The sequence below is a fragment of the Ixodes scapularis genome, unplaced genomic scaffold, assembly GCF_016920785.2.
Source record: "Ixodes scapularis isolate PalLabHiFi unplaced genomic scaffold, ASM1692078v2 PGA_scaffold0__279_contigs__length_252992795, whole genome shotgun sequence".
NCBI classification, from domain to species: Eukaryota; Metazoa; Arthropoda; class Arachnida; order Ixodida; family Ixodidae; genus Ixodes; species Ixodes scapularis.
The window spans coordinates 118,258,508-118,276,457 of record NW_024609835.1 but is presented as its reverse complement, the minus strand read 5'-3'; the positions used below and the strand labels follow the sequence as shown (position 1 = coordinate 118,276,457).

Genomic DNA, 17,950 nt, shown 5'->3' with positions numbered 1-17,950 from the left:
TCCATCATGTTCTGGAAGTACATAGATGCACGAGACTTCCCCCTACCATCTGCTGCCCTGTGGCAGCAGAAAACACCAACAAAATTGTAAATTGAGACCGGGACCAGACAATCTCAGCTGGGCCGGACGGTCAAAAACCCACGGCCGGCAGCGCCTCCTATGATAGTGTATTAGAATAAGGCTAATATTGGTAAGAGGAACACCTGTCGGCAACTAACAACACTCTATCCCCCCTTCCAGAAGGATGCACTCCTCTCAGCCGAACTAACAACAATCACAAGTCCAGTCTCACAGGCAGCCAAACCAACGCTTCTTTCTGAACCAACGCTTCTTCCAAACCAACGCTTCTTTCATCACCCTGATCTTGTGCAGCGATGCTCCTGCTGCCGGAAGTCGTTTGATGTCAAACTTTGGGCCATCCATAAACTTGTACTTGTCGCTGCCAATCATTGTTGTTGCTGTTCAGTCGACATCTCTGAAGGCGGGGCTGGAAGACCAGCAACAGGCTCCTCAAGAACTGGAGGACCAGCCACAGGCTCCCCGGGACTGGAGCCCCAGGAGCGTGAGCATCGCAAGGTAAAAGATGTTGCTGATTTTGCTGTAGCATGCCCCGTTGAATTTCCACAACATAAGAATGTGACTGCTGCGCACCGCTGAGCACCTGAGCAGAGCACTGAGCATCCATCACCCAGACTTCCTCTCCTGGCGAGAGGTCCCGAAGCACCTGCTACCCATGGTGACTGCTGAAGTCCGCCGCCTGCTGCCGCCTCTCCGCACAGTTCCTCTCTTGGGCACTCAGGGGTGACACCTCAGGACGCAGCTTCTCTTTGGCCCTTCGAATCCAAGAACGCAGACGTTGCCCCATCAGCAATTGCATCAGGCTGAAACCTGACACACTTGGCGTGTCCTGGTGTGACAACAGTGCCAAAAAGACATTGCCACTCTTGCAAAAAAGGCACTGAATGGTTCTCAAAGCGCGCTCCACCTCCCCGAGGTAGCCGGGGCTAGCTACTAGCGATATGCTCGAAACTGTAGTCTCTTGCGAATTCATGTGAGAAAAACTGTGGCCCGTTGTAACTGCTTAGTACTTCCGGTATACACAAGCGAGCCACGGCGTTCTTGATTGCTAAAATCGCAGCCTGGCTTGACATACTTCGCAGTGTTACAACTTTTGGTTAACAAGAGCGGTAGTCCACCAGAAGGAAGTCCTGCCCATCCCGATGGAACAGATCATCTCCCACCTGTTTCCATGGTAGATCCACCGGAGGCATTGGCAGCACCGGCTCAGCTTGTTACGTTTCTGTAGATGCACACCATTCGCAGGTTTGCACCATGGCCTGAATCTGTTTTCCAACATGCGACAAAGCCAAACTGAGTTTTGGGCCAGCACTTTGCACCTGTTCACCCCCTGGTGTCCTTCATGGATCAACTGCAAGACTTCTGGTTGCAGTGCTGCTGGGATCACTACATGACTACCCTTGAGAAGCAGCCCAATGCACACTCGGCTCACCACGGAAGTTCCAGTACTTCATGAAGTGGCAGGAAAGCTTGTTCCTCTGAGGCCAGTTGTGGTTGCAGAACTTCTCCAGTGTTACGCACTCGCCGTCTGATGCTTGGTTCCAACAGGAATCTTTGGGGCTGACCGGAGAACCTTCCTGGATGGGACGACGTTCTGTCTGAAAAGCTCCAAGGAGCTCGCTCCTACGGCTGATGTCAATGAGGCCCTGGACAGTGTGTCGGCTGCAGCCAACAGCTTCCAGGGAACATAGATCCTGTATTGGTTCCTCATAAGCTTGATCCTCAGCCGTTGGATCCTTGGAGGCGAAACGACCACACCCATTTGTCCCAGTTCAAAGGCTGGTGGTCTATCTCCACGGTGAATTATAGACTTCTGACGTACTTGACGAAGCGTTGTACAGCCCAAACGACTGCCAGGGCCTCTTTTTCGGTTTGGCTATACCTTTGCTCAGTTGGCGTGAGTACACGGGATGTGAAAGCCACCACTTGCCGTTTGCCCGTTGGTTGGTCCTGCAGCAAAACTGCCCCGAGTCCAAACGAGCTGGAATCTGCAGATATGATGGTGGGGTACTGTGGGTGGTAGTTTTCCATGGAGACATCGGAAGAAATCATGTCCTTCAGTCTTTGGAATGCCGTTTGCCAAGTTCGACCCCAAATCCAAACACTCCGCTTGTTCGGTTGCTAAAGAATTGGTGCTTGTAACGTTGGACAGATGTGGCAGAAATCTCCCCACATGGTTGACCATGCCAAAGATCCTGTGAACCCCGCCGTTGTCAATTGGCAGTTCCATACACTGCACGGTTGCCACCTTCTCCAGATCTGGTGCAATCCATCTTTGCTCACGATCACGCCAAGGAAACCGACGCTTGTGATGCCAAACCTGCATTTGGTTTTGTTCAAGGTCAGCCCTGCCCTTGCCAGACGATCGAAAACTTCCACCAGTCGGCGTTCGTGTTCAGCACTATCCCGGCCGAAGACGAGGACATTGTCTATCATGTTGACGAAGCCGTCTTGACCCTTGAGGATGTAACTCATTTGGCGCTGGAAAAACTCTGGCACCGATGTAATCCCGAAGGGCAACAAGTGGAAACAGTAGCGCCCGAACGGGGTTATAACTGTCATCAGTTCCTGACAGACTTCAGAAAACTTCACTTGATGGAAACTGGATGTAGCGTCCAGCTTCGAAAAAACTCGAGCTTCACCAAGAAGTCCCAAGAGCTGGCACACCGTAGGAAGAATATGATGCTCTCAAAGCACCACCTTATTCAGCCTTGTGAGGTTGATGCAGATGCGGTAGGCACCCGACGACTTAGGCATGACAACCATTCCCGTGCACCATGGCGTAGGATCTGACACCCGCTGGATCGCACCCTGGGCTTCCATTTGGTCCAACTCCGTCTTCACAATGTCGCGCAAGGGGATAGGAACTCTTCTAGAAACATGAAGCGAGAAAGGGATCGCATCGGGTTGAAGGCAGATGATGTACTCCTCCTTGAGCTCACCCAACACTTAGAACCACCCATCATCGAAGTATCGTTCCTTCCTCGCTGAACGGCAGCCACCGGCTCGACGAACTTGACCATGCCGAGCGCCTGGATACCTGGAAATTGCAGGAACAGAACGACCTGGGACCGGAACACGTACATCTTCCGCTTGATCACCTTGTTCTTCGATTTGAGTGGCGACGAACGCCGTGAAAACGTCCAAGGGCTGGTCCACTGGATCAGTTAGCGCTGTCCGTCCGGCGGCTTGAGCCGCGCCGGATACCCATAAAATGTGCTGGGGGTGACTTTGACTTCGGCCCCGCTGTCGACCTTGAAACTCAGTGGAATCCCGTTGATTTTCATTTCGACGAACTTCGCTTGAGTACTGCAGTTCAAACCGACAGCACCTAATTCAATCGACGTGAGCCTCTTGCTGTGCTTCTCGAACTTTGCGCCGGAGCAACATACCGCTGCGAAAAGGCCCTTCTTGTGGCATTCGCTGTTTTTTGAGTGTCAGCTTTGGATTGCGACAAAGCTTGTCTGACAACTTGACGTTTTGAAGGCGGATCAAGAAGCGGTCCCGTATCAAACGCTCCTCCACTTCGCGCGAAAAAGGATAGTTGCATTTTTTTTACAAATTCTCCCAGAACTGTGCAAAAAGTCGGCCGACTCACTGGCTTGCTGGACGTGCCAATGAAAGCATGCACTCTTGTACAGTTTGTTGGCGGGATGGATGAAGTAACCATCAAACTTCTCGGCAACGTGGTTGAATTCGCCGAGGTCCGCCTCTTCCACTTGCAGCGGGCTCAGAATGTCGCATGCCTTGCGTCCCATGCAATACAGCAATGTCCGCAGTCAAACTTTGTCAGTGGCGGCATAGTGGCCCGATGTGTAGTAGACTAGCAGTAGTCTTCGAATTGCTGCCGCCACTGTTGCCACTCTCCAGGGTTACCCAAGTCAAACTGTGGCGGCGGGCGTAGGCTTGGTACACCCACTGTTACGGGTCCCACCCCGGCTCCTGCTGGCTTGCCTGTAGCATGGTTTCCAAACTTTGCCGCTGCCGCAGAAGGCAGCCTGGCAAACCACTCCTGACACCGTGTAGAGACTGGGACCAAACAATATCATCTGGGCCGGACAGGCAAAGACCTGCAGCAGGCTTTATTCACGGCTTATATACAAAACGTAACAGTAAGGTGGTGCCCTCTATGATAGTGTGTAAAAAACAGGTTAGTATTGTTAGGTTAGGTAATGCTGTTAGTTACCTGCCGGTAACTAACAGCACTACACGTACGACTGAAAAGCATCTGGCACATTATCAGTCAAGGTTGTGAGGACTCTCCTGGTTTGCATACCATTGCAGTGTCTTCCGTCCACAAAAGAAAAGTCAGGATTCATAAGCAAACGTTTCCTTTATTCTAAAGTATACCCATTCACACACCTGCATATTTGTTTAAAAAATCAAGCTACATTTCCACTAAGATAATGTGCGTCTAGAGCCATTGCAATTCCTCCCAAAAAAGGCGACAAGGTGAAGAACATTCTTTAGTGTCACAGTTCGACCGTAACTCGTTTCATTGATGAAAATATCACATGGGGCCAGCCAAGATCATTGTATGCAAGATATAAATAAAAATGGAGTAGCATGCTTTTGTAAATGTGGAAAATGCCCAGGAAAATGCAACAAAACGATAAAGTAACAAATGTCCAACTGTGCAAAATGTATCCCTATTTGGAACATGACTACAATTCTTGTTTTGTAGCTCTTGATTCACAGATATCTGAAAATGTAGACATAATAAAATCAGAAATGGAAAATTCACAAGACTGATCAGAAAAGCTGGATTATTTGCTGCCACATACGTGCAACTATGCCGGAATCAAAAAATTTTAATTACTAGTAGGAAGAGGGGAAGAAACAAACCACGGAAGGATTCATAGTGCTAGAGTTTATGTTGAGGGAAATTTCAAATATTGCTCTATTATACAGACAATATCTTCTTTAAAGTCTGACCTACAGAATCATCATCTATGGGGAAAAAAACGGTTCCCAGTTTCCTTCTCTCCATTCCCACTCGCCCACTTTTCCCCTCCTCTCCACACAGGAGCGGATCTCTGAAGTACTCCCGGTGGAGGGGGAGGAGGGTCTTCCTCTTTCTCAAATGGAACGGAGGAATCGAGGGAGAGTTTCCTCCTCTCTGCTTGTTGGTCGGCTTTTAAATTGAGATTTTTTTAAAGGTATTAGATGCCAATAGCGCTACTAATCTTCGGCCTCTCAAAGACTGCCCAAACCAATGACACAACCTAGAACTACCGCACTCAAATGAACATTAAAAAATCTAGCTCTTATTTATTCCTGTTTTAAAAGGTGCATACTTCATAACCTATAGAGGCAACTCGTTTTGGGTACTGATCAACATGCAAAATTTAAAAGCTTGTCACTGTTAACGAGACACTAACATCCCCCAATAATTTTTTTTAAATTTTTTGCCAGGTGATTATGGCGTCGGAAGACCACCCAGTCAATATTTTGCTACAGCGTCACATATATTCTTAATAAAGTAAAAAAACACAACTGCTCGAAACCGAAACCGGACTGGGGAGGAAGAAGAAATATAGAGGAGAGAGTTGGCGGAAGTCACGTGGCTGTGCAGCTTCTTTCTCTCGAATCAACATATTTGCAGCTTTTTAGAAGCCACAAAAAATGGGTATCACATTTCTTTTCCATTCTTAGTATTGTGTGTGTGCCCTCAATGACCAACAACTTTGATTACACTTGGTGGTTGTGTCTGAACCTTAGAAAACAGCCCGTGATTACGAAGAAGAGAGTGAGCGTGACTCAAACCGGCCAGTTCTCGATCGGCGGCTTTCAGGCAAAAAGAAAACAAATTTCGAGCCGCAAATTGTTTTCTGTGTAGTTGGGCTCTTATATATCATCTACAAATAAAAGCCTTGGCGAGCATAAATACCCTGTCAGTGTCCCTTTAAAGAGGCCCTGCAATCATAATTAAGCGTCTGCCTTTTTTGCGGTTTCCACGTCTCTTGGGGTTCGGGCAAGCCAGCGGGCACGGAAAGAGTAACTAAATATGAGTGCATCATATTTTAACCGGACGACGAAGAAACCTCCTCCACCGACGGGGGTGACCCGCGGTACCGAAAGCGCGCGATATGCGACGTCTTTGGTCCTGGGGTTACTACAGGTCAGAGCCGCTAAAAGCTTCTTTTTAGTCGAAATACAAAATATAAGTGGCGTGAACTGTTTCAACTATTTATAAAAGTAGTTTTTCTTCAGTATTTTAGATCAGAAAAGAATCAAATGCAGTTTATAAAGTACGGAAACAAGAAATGACCTGTCGACATACCCGCCGCCAAGCGGTGGAAAAGGCGGTGCATACTAGAAAGGAGTAGTAGGATCAGGTGCCAACACGGAAAGGTCCCGAATGCATGCGGCGGCGCTGCGGCCGTATGGACTGGAGGATCCAACTAGCTCCGAGCGTTCGGAACGCCTTCGGCGAGCAGCTTCGTCTTGCGGTTTGGCCGTTTTGTGGTATGGAAGCGCGAAGTGGCTTCCATTCTGAACTGATCTTTACCCCGTGTTTGTTGTCGTTTGTGCTCAATGAAGTGTCATGCTGAATTAGTGTTTAATCGCGCAGCAAATGCCATGAGAGCCGCTCTGGCTGCCCGCTGCATACAGCCTATCCAAAACGTGCTTTAGTGGCGCCCTCTCGCGCCGTCGACACAGAGTGCGGCAGCCGTAAGCGCTCGCTGAGCTCACTACCCCTCCTCTAGCTCACGGCCACTCAAGCAACCAAGGAACTCGTGAAGGAGGTTATTTTTTGCTTGTTTTTGTAATTTTAATTAGCCTATAGCTTTTAAAATAAAGCGAAATTCGAGAAAAGAAGAGTTTTATTAAGTTACTACGTTCAGTGCGCTTAGGTTCGGTGAAAATTAAAAACCAGAAAAGAAGTCCTTGCAGGGCCCCTTTAAGGGGGCACTGGCAGGGTATCTATGCTCACCAAGGTTTTTATTTGTACATAACATATGAGAGCTCAACTACACAGAACAGAATTTTCAGCTCAAAATTTTTTTTCTTTCCGTCTGGAAACCGTTGATCGAGAATTGGTTGGTTTGAATCACGCTCGCTCTTTTCTCCGAGGTCATGTGCCATTTTCTATGGTTTAGACCAGGGGTTCTCAAATTTTTTGGTCTCACGGAACCCCAGAAAGCCTCAAAAACTGCTGCGGAACCCCCCCCCCCCCCCCCCCCCCATTATATTTGCCGACCGAGAAGCGACAGATGCACAATTGTAGGTCATTTCGCTTGTGTTGCTTCCCATATATCCCCACCATATCAATCGCGTTGTCAGTACAAAGTGAGATGAAGGCGCTTCGCATGGTCCTGTCGCGCAGCCTGCGGCGGGGGAGGGGAGGGGGGGGGGGGGTTGCAATTGAGACCAGCTCGTGGAACACCTGTGTTCCCCGGAACCCAGTTTGAGAACCCCTGGTTAAGACAAAACGGCCAAGTAAAATTGAAGTCGGGGGTCATCGAAGGCACTCATTCAATATTTAAAATAGAAAGGAAATATGATACCTATTTTTTGTGTCTTCTAAGAAGCTGCAAATAAGTTGATTAAAAAAAAAAGTCCAAGGACACCTAAGCACTTCTCATGAGTTGTGAATGTAAAAGCATGAATGTCATTCTTCCACTCCCTTAGTTCGTCTGCGGTGCGTGGCGTGGACGGCCATAATTCCCCGGCCGAAGGCCGAGCGCGCGCTCTTGTCAAACGGCCGCGCTGTGCTGAGCTTGGCCGTGCGCCCTCCCCGGAGTTAGCCCAAGCGGGCGCTGCTGCCAGGCCGCTGCGTGCGCTGCGCCGCCATAGAGAGGGCTTCTCTGGTGGCTTTTTTTGGAAGTGTGCCGTGCAAGAGCCAATGGGAGCCTCGTTCCTTGATACGCAGGCCCGCCAATGAGAGCATAATCCATCAGGAATCGCCTTCACTTGGGAAAGGGCATTTTAGCTGTCGTTTGGCCAACATTTGGCGTGGTTTTAAAGCTGATGACGTCGGTTTGCTCCATGGGACAGCTAATGCATTAAAAAAGTTGCACAGCAACGTGACTTTTACCAACACTCTCCTCCTCTATATTTCTTCTTCCTCCCCAGTTCAGTTTCGGTTTCGAGCCTTTGAGTTTTTTTACTTTATTAAAGATATATGTGATGTTGTAGCAAAACATTGATCGGGTGGTCTTCTAACACCATAATAAACCGCTTGGCAAAAGATTAAAAAAAAATATTTTGAGGGGTGTCAATGTCCTTTAAAGCAATGACTACCAAACGACAGGACATACTCCTTGGGGATATGGAACATGTTGCTTTGGGCAGTGTGAATGTGATTGTGAAGTTCATGGAGGGAGGTGGGCACTATGAAATGCATTGTATTCAGCGGCACTCTGACTGTAGTCCCACTCCAGTTACGGTCACACTTTGTCCAGAACCCATCATGGTGACTACAAGCAGAGTGCACTGTACTGCCAAGCATTTAATTAAGTTTCTCCCCGATTCTATGGCTCATTTGGCAGCAACTTTATAAACTGCTAACACTTTTTTTTTGTGGTTTCTGCAGCATAGGTATATGATATTAACATCAGCTATTTAACACCCTAAAGTGGACTCAATTTAGATAATTTCCAAATATTGCTCATGATTGTTAGTTTCTAATATTACAGAGCCATGATAGAAAAGTATTAAGAGGGTTACCTTCATTGCCTTCGCAGAACAACTTGAATGCTTGAGGTTCAACTCTGACTTTTTGCTTTGAGAAAACCCGGATGTATTCATCTTCGAACTCTCCAAGCATGTCTTCACACTGCAAAATAATGTTGAGGTGTGCACTCAGCAATGGTTCCACCCCCAAAAACACAATACTCAATAACTGCCTTTGTAGCTTATTACAAAATATTACCATATTTACGTGAATAGCAATTGCACTCATTGTGAACAAGGCCCTTGCTTTGACTATCCCAGGGAGCACAAAAATAGATAATCATAGCAACCTGCGAACAACTTACGAGCCAGAAACAACATACTTGACCAAAACGGATACTGGACAGTGAGCAATGACATTTTCATACCCCGAAATCAGTGCAGACCAGATTAGGGAACAACTTTCCCTAGGCACCATCATTTGCTTAGTTCATTTCGCAGACTGCCACTATTGAATCTCTGTGTGCTTCACGAAAAAATAGATGCCCAGGCCTAGGATATAAGCAATGTGCCAATTGCATGAGCAGATATATGGTTAAGAGTGAGATGCTCGTAGCACACTCCTTTGCACAGAGGAAGCAACAAACTGTAAAATTTGGTTGCAGTTATCCTTTAAAACTAAGTTCAAAAATAAGTCCACATCTAATTACAAATGTGTTATAGATGAAAATCAATGTTTTTGATGTTCACTTCTTTTTTTTAAAATTCACTTTTTTCTTCTTTTTTTTTGGGGGGGGGGGGATATTTTTTCTTACAGATTGTTTTTTTTTTTTATTTTTTCAAACTGGTTAAGTTATAACCAATTCACACAAGAAATACTGAATCTGAAAAGAAAAAAAAAAACCTTCCTTGAAAAAAAAAAAGAAAAAGAAAACGCTGTAATTGTAAAATAAATAAACACAGAAAACCCAAAACCTAGTTATAGACGGACAGTTTCAGTTATACTTCAAGACTAAGTTCAAAAATAAGTCCACATCTAATCAGAACTGTGTTATACACGAACTCAACTCTCCTACGTCACGCCGCGCTGGTGGCGCGCCGCACGCACTTCCGGTCTGGGGCGGTGGGCAGAAGTCGCCGTGCCAGACATGCATTCCCGCGTTCCTTTGGAAGAAACGAGACAAAAACCTGCCTGCTCGTCAAAATGCTGCGACGGGGGTTGTACCAAGAGAGTCTAGAAAGGTTTCAAGATCAGTTTTTATGTGTTTTTGCCCCCTCCGTTCGTCCGAGAACGTGGATAGTAGCCGTGAAAAGGGCAAACCAGACGCTGTCGAACTACGATTGCGTGTACGGGCAACACTTTGTGGTCGCCAGATGTATTTGCTTTGTTCCAACATAAACGAGAGAAAATCGCCAAGTTGTCCGAACCACCCACGGGTTTAGTGTGTCTTCAAATTAACACGGCCGCCTGATCGTTCGAACTTTCGTCTGCTCTTTCAAATGTCTGCTCTTCGTCGTCTGCTCGTTCAAACAAAAGCAGCCCACAGACCAAACTTTGACCTGGTGATTGCAATAAGGAGTAATTGCAGGCCTCAAAAGACTTAAGTAGGCTCGGTGCAAACAGTAGATACAAGATGTTGATCATAGGTACCGGTGGCCATCACCGGCTTGTTACGCTTGGTCTGTTCCCGCTTCTGATTTTAGTATCGACGTCGATCATCGCCGCTATCTTCTACACTTTTGCAACACGAGCAACGTCGCTACCGAAAATAGCTAGAAGAATCTCATCATGGTTTTGGCGTCTATTCTGCGGCGTTCAGGCGAATGAATCGCCGCACGTCAAATTATTTACAGAAAGTTTAGCGGCGTAACGAGCCTTGGTAATTTCGCTTAGGCGATTAAAGTGGTAAGACATTGCGATGAGGACGTAGAATCGACAATTCCAACGCGAAAAAGTGTATGCAGACTCACACAGACGCCGACAACGTGACGTTCGAGTGGTTTGTTGACGCGGGACGACGGTGCTTCTTGCCCGTACCCCATTACGCATGCGTTCGAACTGTCGTCTGCTCTTTCAAAATTGGCTGCTTTTTGTCGTTAGCTCGTTCAAATGACAGCGGCCCGTAAACCAAACGTTGACTCGGTAATTGCGATAAGAACTAAGTGCAGGCCTCAAAACACTTTTGAAGGTTGGTTGGGGAAGTAGGCTAAGTGTATACAGATACAAGAAGATGTTGATCATTATTGTTACCAGAGGCCATCACCGACTTGCAATGCCCGATTCTACTTGCGGTTTTCAGTATCGACGTCTACCATCTCAGCTACGGTCCACGCTTTTGCAGTCCAATCAACGTCGCGTCTGAAAACAGCGAGCAGAATCTCGTCGTGGGAGTCAGGCTTTAGCGCCTATTCTGCGGCGTCCACGTGAAATGAATCGCCGCACATCACATTATTCACGCAAAGTTTTTCCTCGTTAGTTTTGCTGAAGCCGTTCAAGTAGTCAGACATTGTTAGGAGGACATAGAATCAACAATTCCAACGTGAAAAAGAGCACGGGGACTCCCACCGACGCCGACAACAACGCAATTCAATAGTTTGTTTATGGGCGACGGCGGGCTTCTTGCCCACCATCCATCGCGCATGCGCGGCGCCGGTGGCGTCCGCTAGGGGCACTCCGGTTTGTTTGTAAACATGAGTAGGTGTATAGAAGAAATTTAATGTTTTCAACCTTTACTTTTTCTTTTATCTCATTTTTTTTTGGGCGAGGGGTATTTTTTAAAACAGATTTGGGGTATTTTTTTTTTTGCTTTTTTTTTGCGAACTGGTTAAATTATAACCAATTCACACAAAAAAACATTAAATGTAAAAAAAAAATCCCTCCGCCAAAAAAAAAAAACCACAGAAATTTGAAAATAAGTAAATAAATAAACACCAAAAACCCACAACCTAGTTATAGAAAAATAACAAAGAAGATTTATGACTGCTTGCCCATGCAGCATAGAAGAGAATACAAAGCAATAAGGGGCGATCAGCAGGAAAGTAGGTATACAAGTAAAAATAATTTGAGACATTCAACTTGTAGCAAACTTGCAGGTTGCTGATACACCAGGGTTCTGTGCTCATGCTTGCAGAATCCAGATTGTGTACATAGTACAAGCTACAAACGGACACGGCTATTACCTAGCTTAAGAAGTCGTTTTACTTATAATACTCTTCTTCGCAATGCAGTTAATGGTCAGTTAATGCAGTTACTTATAATCTTCTTGGCAATGCTGATTAAAGCTGTGTGTGCATTCTCCTTCTTTCTTTGAAAATGTTAAGAAAGGTAGTCCCTGAGTATAAAAGCAACAAGATATGTGCTTTAGAGCCATGGAACATGTTGAGAGTTGATATCTAATGATAGCTCGAACACATGGCACCATTGGGCAGCATGTCATGATGTTAGTTTGTGAGGTACAGATCTACAGGCTGTCAATGGATATCAGCTGTCTCTCTCTTTCCTGCCGTTCTGGGTGAGACCAAATTTTGAAGTGGTGGCCAATTTAAACTCCTGCTCCATTGTTAGGACACGAAGCAGTCAGCTGACGCCTGCTTGTGGAAAACTGGGAAGAGGTAGAGGTAGAGGGGGTGTAGCAGGCACTTGGGTCCTGGTTGTTGGCTTCAAAGGTTATGTGTCAAATGAAAGAAGTGATAACCCAGGCACTAAATCGTGAGAAGTGGGTGCTCGTCAAAAAAAAGATGTCTCATCATCCGGTTTATGTGCTGCCAGATTTCTGGCGTGTTATAATGCAGCAAGTGAACCACTCAGCACCGCAGCTTCGAGCAGATGGCTGCTTACGTCCACAAACCCTTGCTTTTAGCACCTATCGAGCTTGCAAAAGATGATTTCACTCTTTTTATAATGGCGGCCATTACTGACACCAGTGCAGAGCAGATCAAAACCCCATATGCCTTCCATTTATCACTATTCAGCCTTGCAATTTCCTTATCTTTGGCAACTTGCGGTCACCCGAAGAGTTTACAGACAGGACCAAGAGTTTTTACCTTATCCACAATATTAAGACCAAGAACCGTATCCGCCGCATCGCGTCTGCAGCCCTTGATGAAAGTGCCGAGTTTTAATGTTTTGGTTTGAATGATTTGATATGATTTGAATGTATGTCAATGACTCATTTTATTCTATCGCAGTGGTTCTCAACCATCTATGCTTCGCTGAGCCCTTGTGGATCAACGAAGATGATGGAGGACCCTGCTCGTGAAAAGGGGTAGGGAAAGGTATAGCTGAATTACAATAATGATTCAATAAATGGATATATCTAAGGCTTAAGTGAAGTAGACTTCTCTCACTGACATACACATGAGAAAACCTACACAAAAATTGAAACATTTCTTCTCAATCTGAAAAAAGGTAACCTTCATTGTCGGGCTTCGCGGACCCCTGATGCCTTTGCGGACCCCCATTCGAGAACCACTGGTCTATTGGGTTGAGCACCTCAAATGATAGGGATTGTAATATTTTTCTAGTATTACGGGTCAGGAACACAAGGAGGCGCTGCAGTTAAAGGCACCGATACACGCACACACGACCTCAGCTGCATAAAATTTGTGAGAGAGGTGCCATTGTTTTGTATGTCGACACTGTAGCAATGCTCATATATTTTCTCGAGATAACTCACAAGCTTCCGGAGCTTTCCGTTTTCGTCAGGGTTGGCCAGAACCTGGTAAGTGCTCAGTTTTCCAATGTCCTTGTTCAGGTTGACAAGGATCAGTTCGCCATTTTCCTTGTGAGTAGCCTGAGCATAGTTGTCCAGGGAGGAACACACCTGTTCCAAGAGGTCATGCATGTGTGTTTCTGAGCCCGCATAGAGTACCTAAAAAGAAAAAAAGAAAAAAAAAAAAAAAAAGAGCAATTTAGTTTTTGCTAGTTTATTATGTCCAACATTTCAAGTTCTCTTTCTGGAGTCTTGATGGTTACGAGTGGGAGACATTCTGAAGTGTATGGAATGATTTAGGATGCTGATCAACAGGGAGAAATATACCAAAATTTTAGGACTACAGTTAACAAAGACAAATTTTGTAATAAAATAAAAAGTTCCTCCTTAGCTAGTCTGCATGCGTTGCATAATCTGAACGTGGTGCCTAGTCCGCATGTAAAAACTTCACATACAAAGCACATTTTCACAAATGTTCGCTTTATTGGCTCACAGAGAAGCTTGTGACATACATCAATGATATTTTGTCATATTTTGCATATTGGCATATTTTGTCATTTGCAAAATATGTCATGTCTCATCATAATGAACAATCTAGAAAAACACAAGAAACACAAGCTTGTACAGTCTACACCTGCACATAGTGAACACCACATAAAATTTAAACTTTTAAACACGTATAGCCGATGGACTACAGTACAAAAACACGGTAGATAGATGCTTAATGGTAGCCATTCACTTTTGGAGAATGAAAGATTGATTGAAAGGAATAATAACAGTTCAAAGTTTAGTATCACAGATAAAACACAAAAATAAACACATGAAAAGTATTGGATGCTGAACTTTGCCCTTGTCCTTGTCTGATTAAAAAATTATAAACGACTTTCATAAATATTTATTGACAAAATATGGCCCATTCCCAGTAGCCAACGCCATCCATCCCCATATAAATGTGGGCTTTGTCAGCAGCTACTTCCTCGTTAAACTTTGAGAAAATCGCTTATAACTTTTTAATTGGATAACGTCAAGCTGTAAAACTTCAACGTTTTCTACAGACTGCTGGCGCTACATGTAGGTAGAGATTGAGCGCTCTGCGACACATAGTTTATTTTTGGAATGAAGCAAACCTTATAAACTTTTTTCACAGACTTCCACAAGCAATCCACGGAAAAACAAGCACCACACAGACTTGCCCCAGTCACAAAGCCAACTTTTGGGGATCACCATAGGATGCTCGAAAGGGAAAATGCAAAATGCAAACAAGAGCCTCAACTACGCAACTTGGAAACCCCCCTCGGACACATATTTGTTACATTAGGTAATGCACAAAGAGCCACATATGATGCTACAGTCATATCTAATGAAAGGAACGTTTGATCAAGACAACGCAGCATCTGGGCTTTTGACGAGAGCCTTTATGCTCTGTATAATCTTTTATATTGATTGTGCGTAGCATCAGTTACCGACCGACATATCAGTTACCGACCGAGCTTCTTAAAGTTCTTAGAGACCTTCAGCTATTCAATATGCCAAACAAAGGAGGTGAGCACAGACACAAAAGCAGAACAGAATGTAAGTGAAACGGACTCATGGAGAATTTTAAAGAGCCATGAAGGGATACAGGATTCAAGCTATACACAAGCAAACCAAAACATAAGCATGAAAACACATGATGCTGATGAGCCAGAAGCTTAACCTCAAATTTCTAATTTAAAGACTAGAGACAGTGGTTTCAGAGTATGATCATGGCATCCCATGACTACTAGGTATACAGCTTCCTGGGGGAGGATGATGAAATGTGGCTCATGAATTAAATACAAGCAGCCTGTCTGTGCTCGGCTTGGACTGGGGTACAATGATTGCACCCCAGTCCAAGCTGATTGAAATGTTTGATGTTATACTCAAACCCTTCACTCCTGTTTTCATTAATGAAATCAGCAGCAGACAAACAAGTACCAATATTTCTGAACTTAATACCTCATATCCCAAATGTTGTGTACCCAATGCAGAGCTCTTGTTTGTTTATTGTTTGTGACTTTATGAAAACAAAATCGGTAAGAAACACCGCCGAATCTGACAGCAAAATTTCAGGGCTATTTGCGAGTTAAAGGATTCAAGACAAATTTTTATGGTGGACAGAAAACACCAAACTGATAAAATCAGTATTCTTGATAACCAATATGTATGTTCATACACAGGGCCTTGTAATAGTTAAACTGCAATAGCTGGTGGGTGTTCTCACTGAGAGTGGGCTTGTATAAATGTGACCCACTTCCAAAAAAATATATCGACTTTCACCAAGCTGTGTTCATAACTGTACCACAATGCACCAACACCAAGGCTGGGGTCACACTGCTCATACATATGACAAAAGACAGTCTGCAAACACGAGTCACTGCAATATCTGTGGTTTGAATGCCGTGTGCCAAGTTCCTCCTTGAACTCATTGCCATGCGGCATTCAAGGCACGGATCTTGCGTTCAAATCTATATATGGAGACTGTCTTTTGTGTGATGTATAAGCAGTGTGACCCCGGCTTAATATGACTCCATATACGAAGTTCAAAGCCCCTTTGGAGTTCAGAAGAGTGGCGAATATTTTTCTATGAATGCCTCCATCGAGCTTTAAAAACATATGCTTGAAACACCACCATGAGCAGTGAACTCATGTTTTGGCAAAAAAAGAACCCTACTGCTTTTAGCTCGTCAGATAAATCTTCCACCTACTGAAGCAGTTACTTTATCTGTGTTCTCTTGTTTCTTTCTATGCCGATTCATTTCGGGGACAGAAAATCAAAATCCTGACATGAATTGATAATTCGAAAGCACAGGATTAAAATTAGTAGTGAGTAGCAGAGTCAGCCGGACAGTTTCTTTACGTTTTTCTCTCTGTGCATATTTTAATAACTTTTTTTTTTTTTTTTTTTTTTTTTTTTTAGAAATTTACATTTACGAATTTTGAATATGACTAATGCATCACCCAAAAACACACTTGTGAAAAGTTTAAGGGCACATAGTTCATTGGCTTATTCATAGAAAGACACTGGGGACACCTTGAAGTGCAAGATGTGGTACAGGCTAGGTGGACTCTTTTCAGAGGCATCTCATCCGCGCACAAGAGTGCGCCTCATCTTAAAGCAAAAAAAAAAAAAAAAAAGTTTAGATTAGACTTTGCAGTGTCCCCGGGCTTCCACAGTAGGCCCGCTGCTACTTGGACACGCGACGATATTTATTAAAATTGCATCTGACGACGGTTCGGTTGGGTGGTTTTACCGTTTTCTGTTCCTGCGTGCCGTCAGCTCGTAGTCGGAAACTTCCCACGGGGATCTTCTTTTTCGGATCGGCTTTCGCGATTAGATCCACGGATTCCTTTACAAGGGCTCTGCAAACTGGAAAATTGGCAGGGAGAACGTGCCACTTAGCCGGTCAAAGTTTTCGTGGAGAGAACTTAAAGCGATACTCACCTTCGCATTTGATATCTTTCATTGTTGGGTCACATAGAGATGTGGTGCTCAAAATTAGCAATGTAACCTGAATAAATAAAATGCTGCTGCTACGCATCGTGAGGGTAAAACGCGCACCGGACAGAGCAATTGTTCGTACACGTGTACTTGCAACCGCCGCGGTGCTACGCTTGCGTTTCGTCTCCTCTGCACGAGCCGACAGGAACGCCGCCGACGACGCCCGACGCAGCACAAAACCAACAAAACAACCGGAACCGGAATCAAGTAAAAGTAACGACGTGTTCCTTCGTAAAAAAGTGTATCAAGTTCATGACATTTGTGTCTCTTTGTGTTTTAAAACTCTTTAATTAGAAACGGTTTCCTCCCTTTTGCAAGTTTTATTTACAACTGTGATTCAATTAGTCATTAACAATTTTAAATAAATTTAAAGGAAAAATTTACGAGTGCACGGTCGGCACGGTTTTCATCATTTTTTACAAATAAAACTTCAAACTGGTACAAAAAAGTGATTATGACGTCACCTCGTAGTTTTTAACCTGCTAGCAAAAAGACGCAAGTGAAAGTGGCGCAAGGATTTCCACATCAAAGGATTTCCTCTCGATTGTGTAAGATCCCGGCGCCAGTTGACGTATCACAAGGTCGGTTGCCCTGCTGGTAGCCTGCTACTTCTGCCATTCCACCTTCTCTGCACGGTAAGTGAAGCATTTCGTTTAGTCAGAATCTCCTCTCGAAATGATGGAATCGTCGCGTTCACTTGGCCTAGGTTTTGATAACGCACGAGGCGGTGCACCGTGATTTCACACTGCCAGCGGACGACTGAGGATGAATGAATGAATGGGTCGTGCCGCTCCGGTCTTTGGCGTCGAAAAAAGGAACCGGCATTTACATGTTGTGCTACTACAAGGAATGCCTGGTGTTTGAATTTAGCTAGCTTGTATTTTCGGCCTGCCGTGCCCTCCAATTTCTGGGTTGCAGCTCGACCTTGTCGAATGAAGCGACCTTGACGAGTGAATGTCTCACGGTGTGCGGACGTCGATCTTGGCGCGGCGACTGGCAAATGTCAAAGGCAGGAGCTGAG

The 17,950-nt window shown here is 45.0% G+C and overlaps 1 protein-coding gene across 1 annotated transcript; it reads right to left on the bottom strand.

Annotated features, from left to right (window-relative positions):
* Positions 1–4,392: 4,392 nt before the first annotated feature.
* LOC8037052 (protein canopy homolog 2) lies at positions 4,393–17,099 on the bottom strand. The gene is made up of 5 exons (XM_029968778.3): positions 16,873–17,099; positions 16,682–16,797; positions 13,374–13,568; positions 8,752–8,860; positions 4,393–4,780 (listed from the first exon to the last, which is right to left on the bottom strand). The coding sequence occupies exons 1-5, from the start codon at positions 16,967–16,969 to the stop codon at positions 4,743–4,745; spliced, it is 555 nt and encodes a 184-aa protein (XP_029824638.2). The 5' UTR covers positions 16,970–17,099; the 3' UTR covers positions 4,393–4,742.
* Positions 17,100–17,950: the final 851 nt, after the last annotated feature.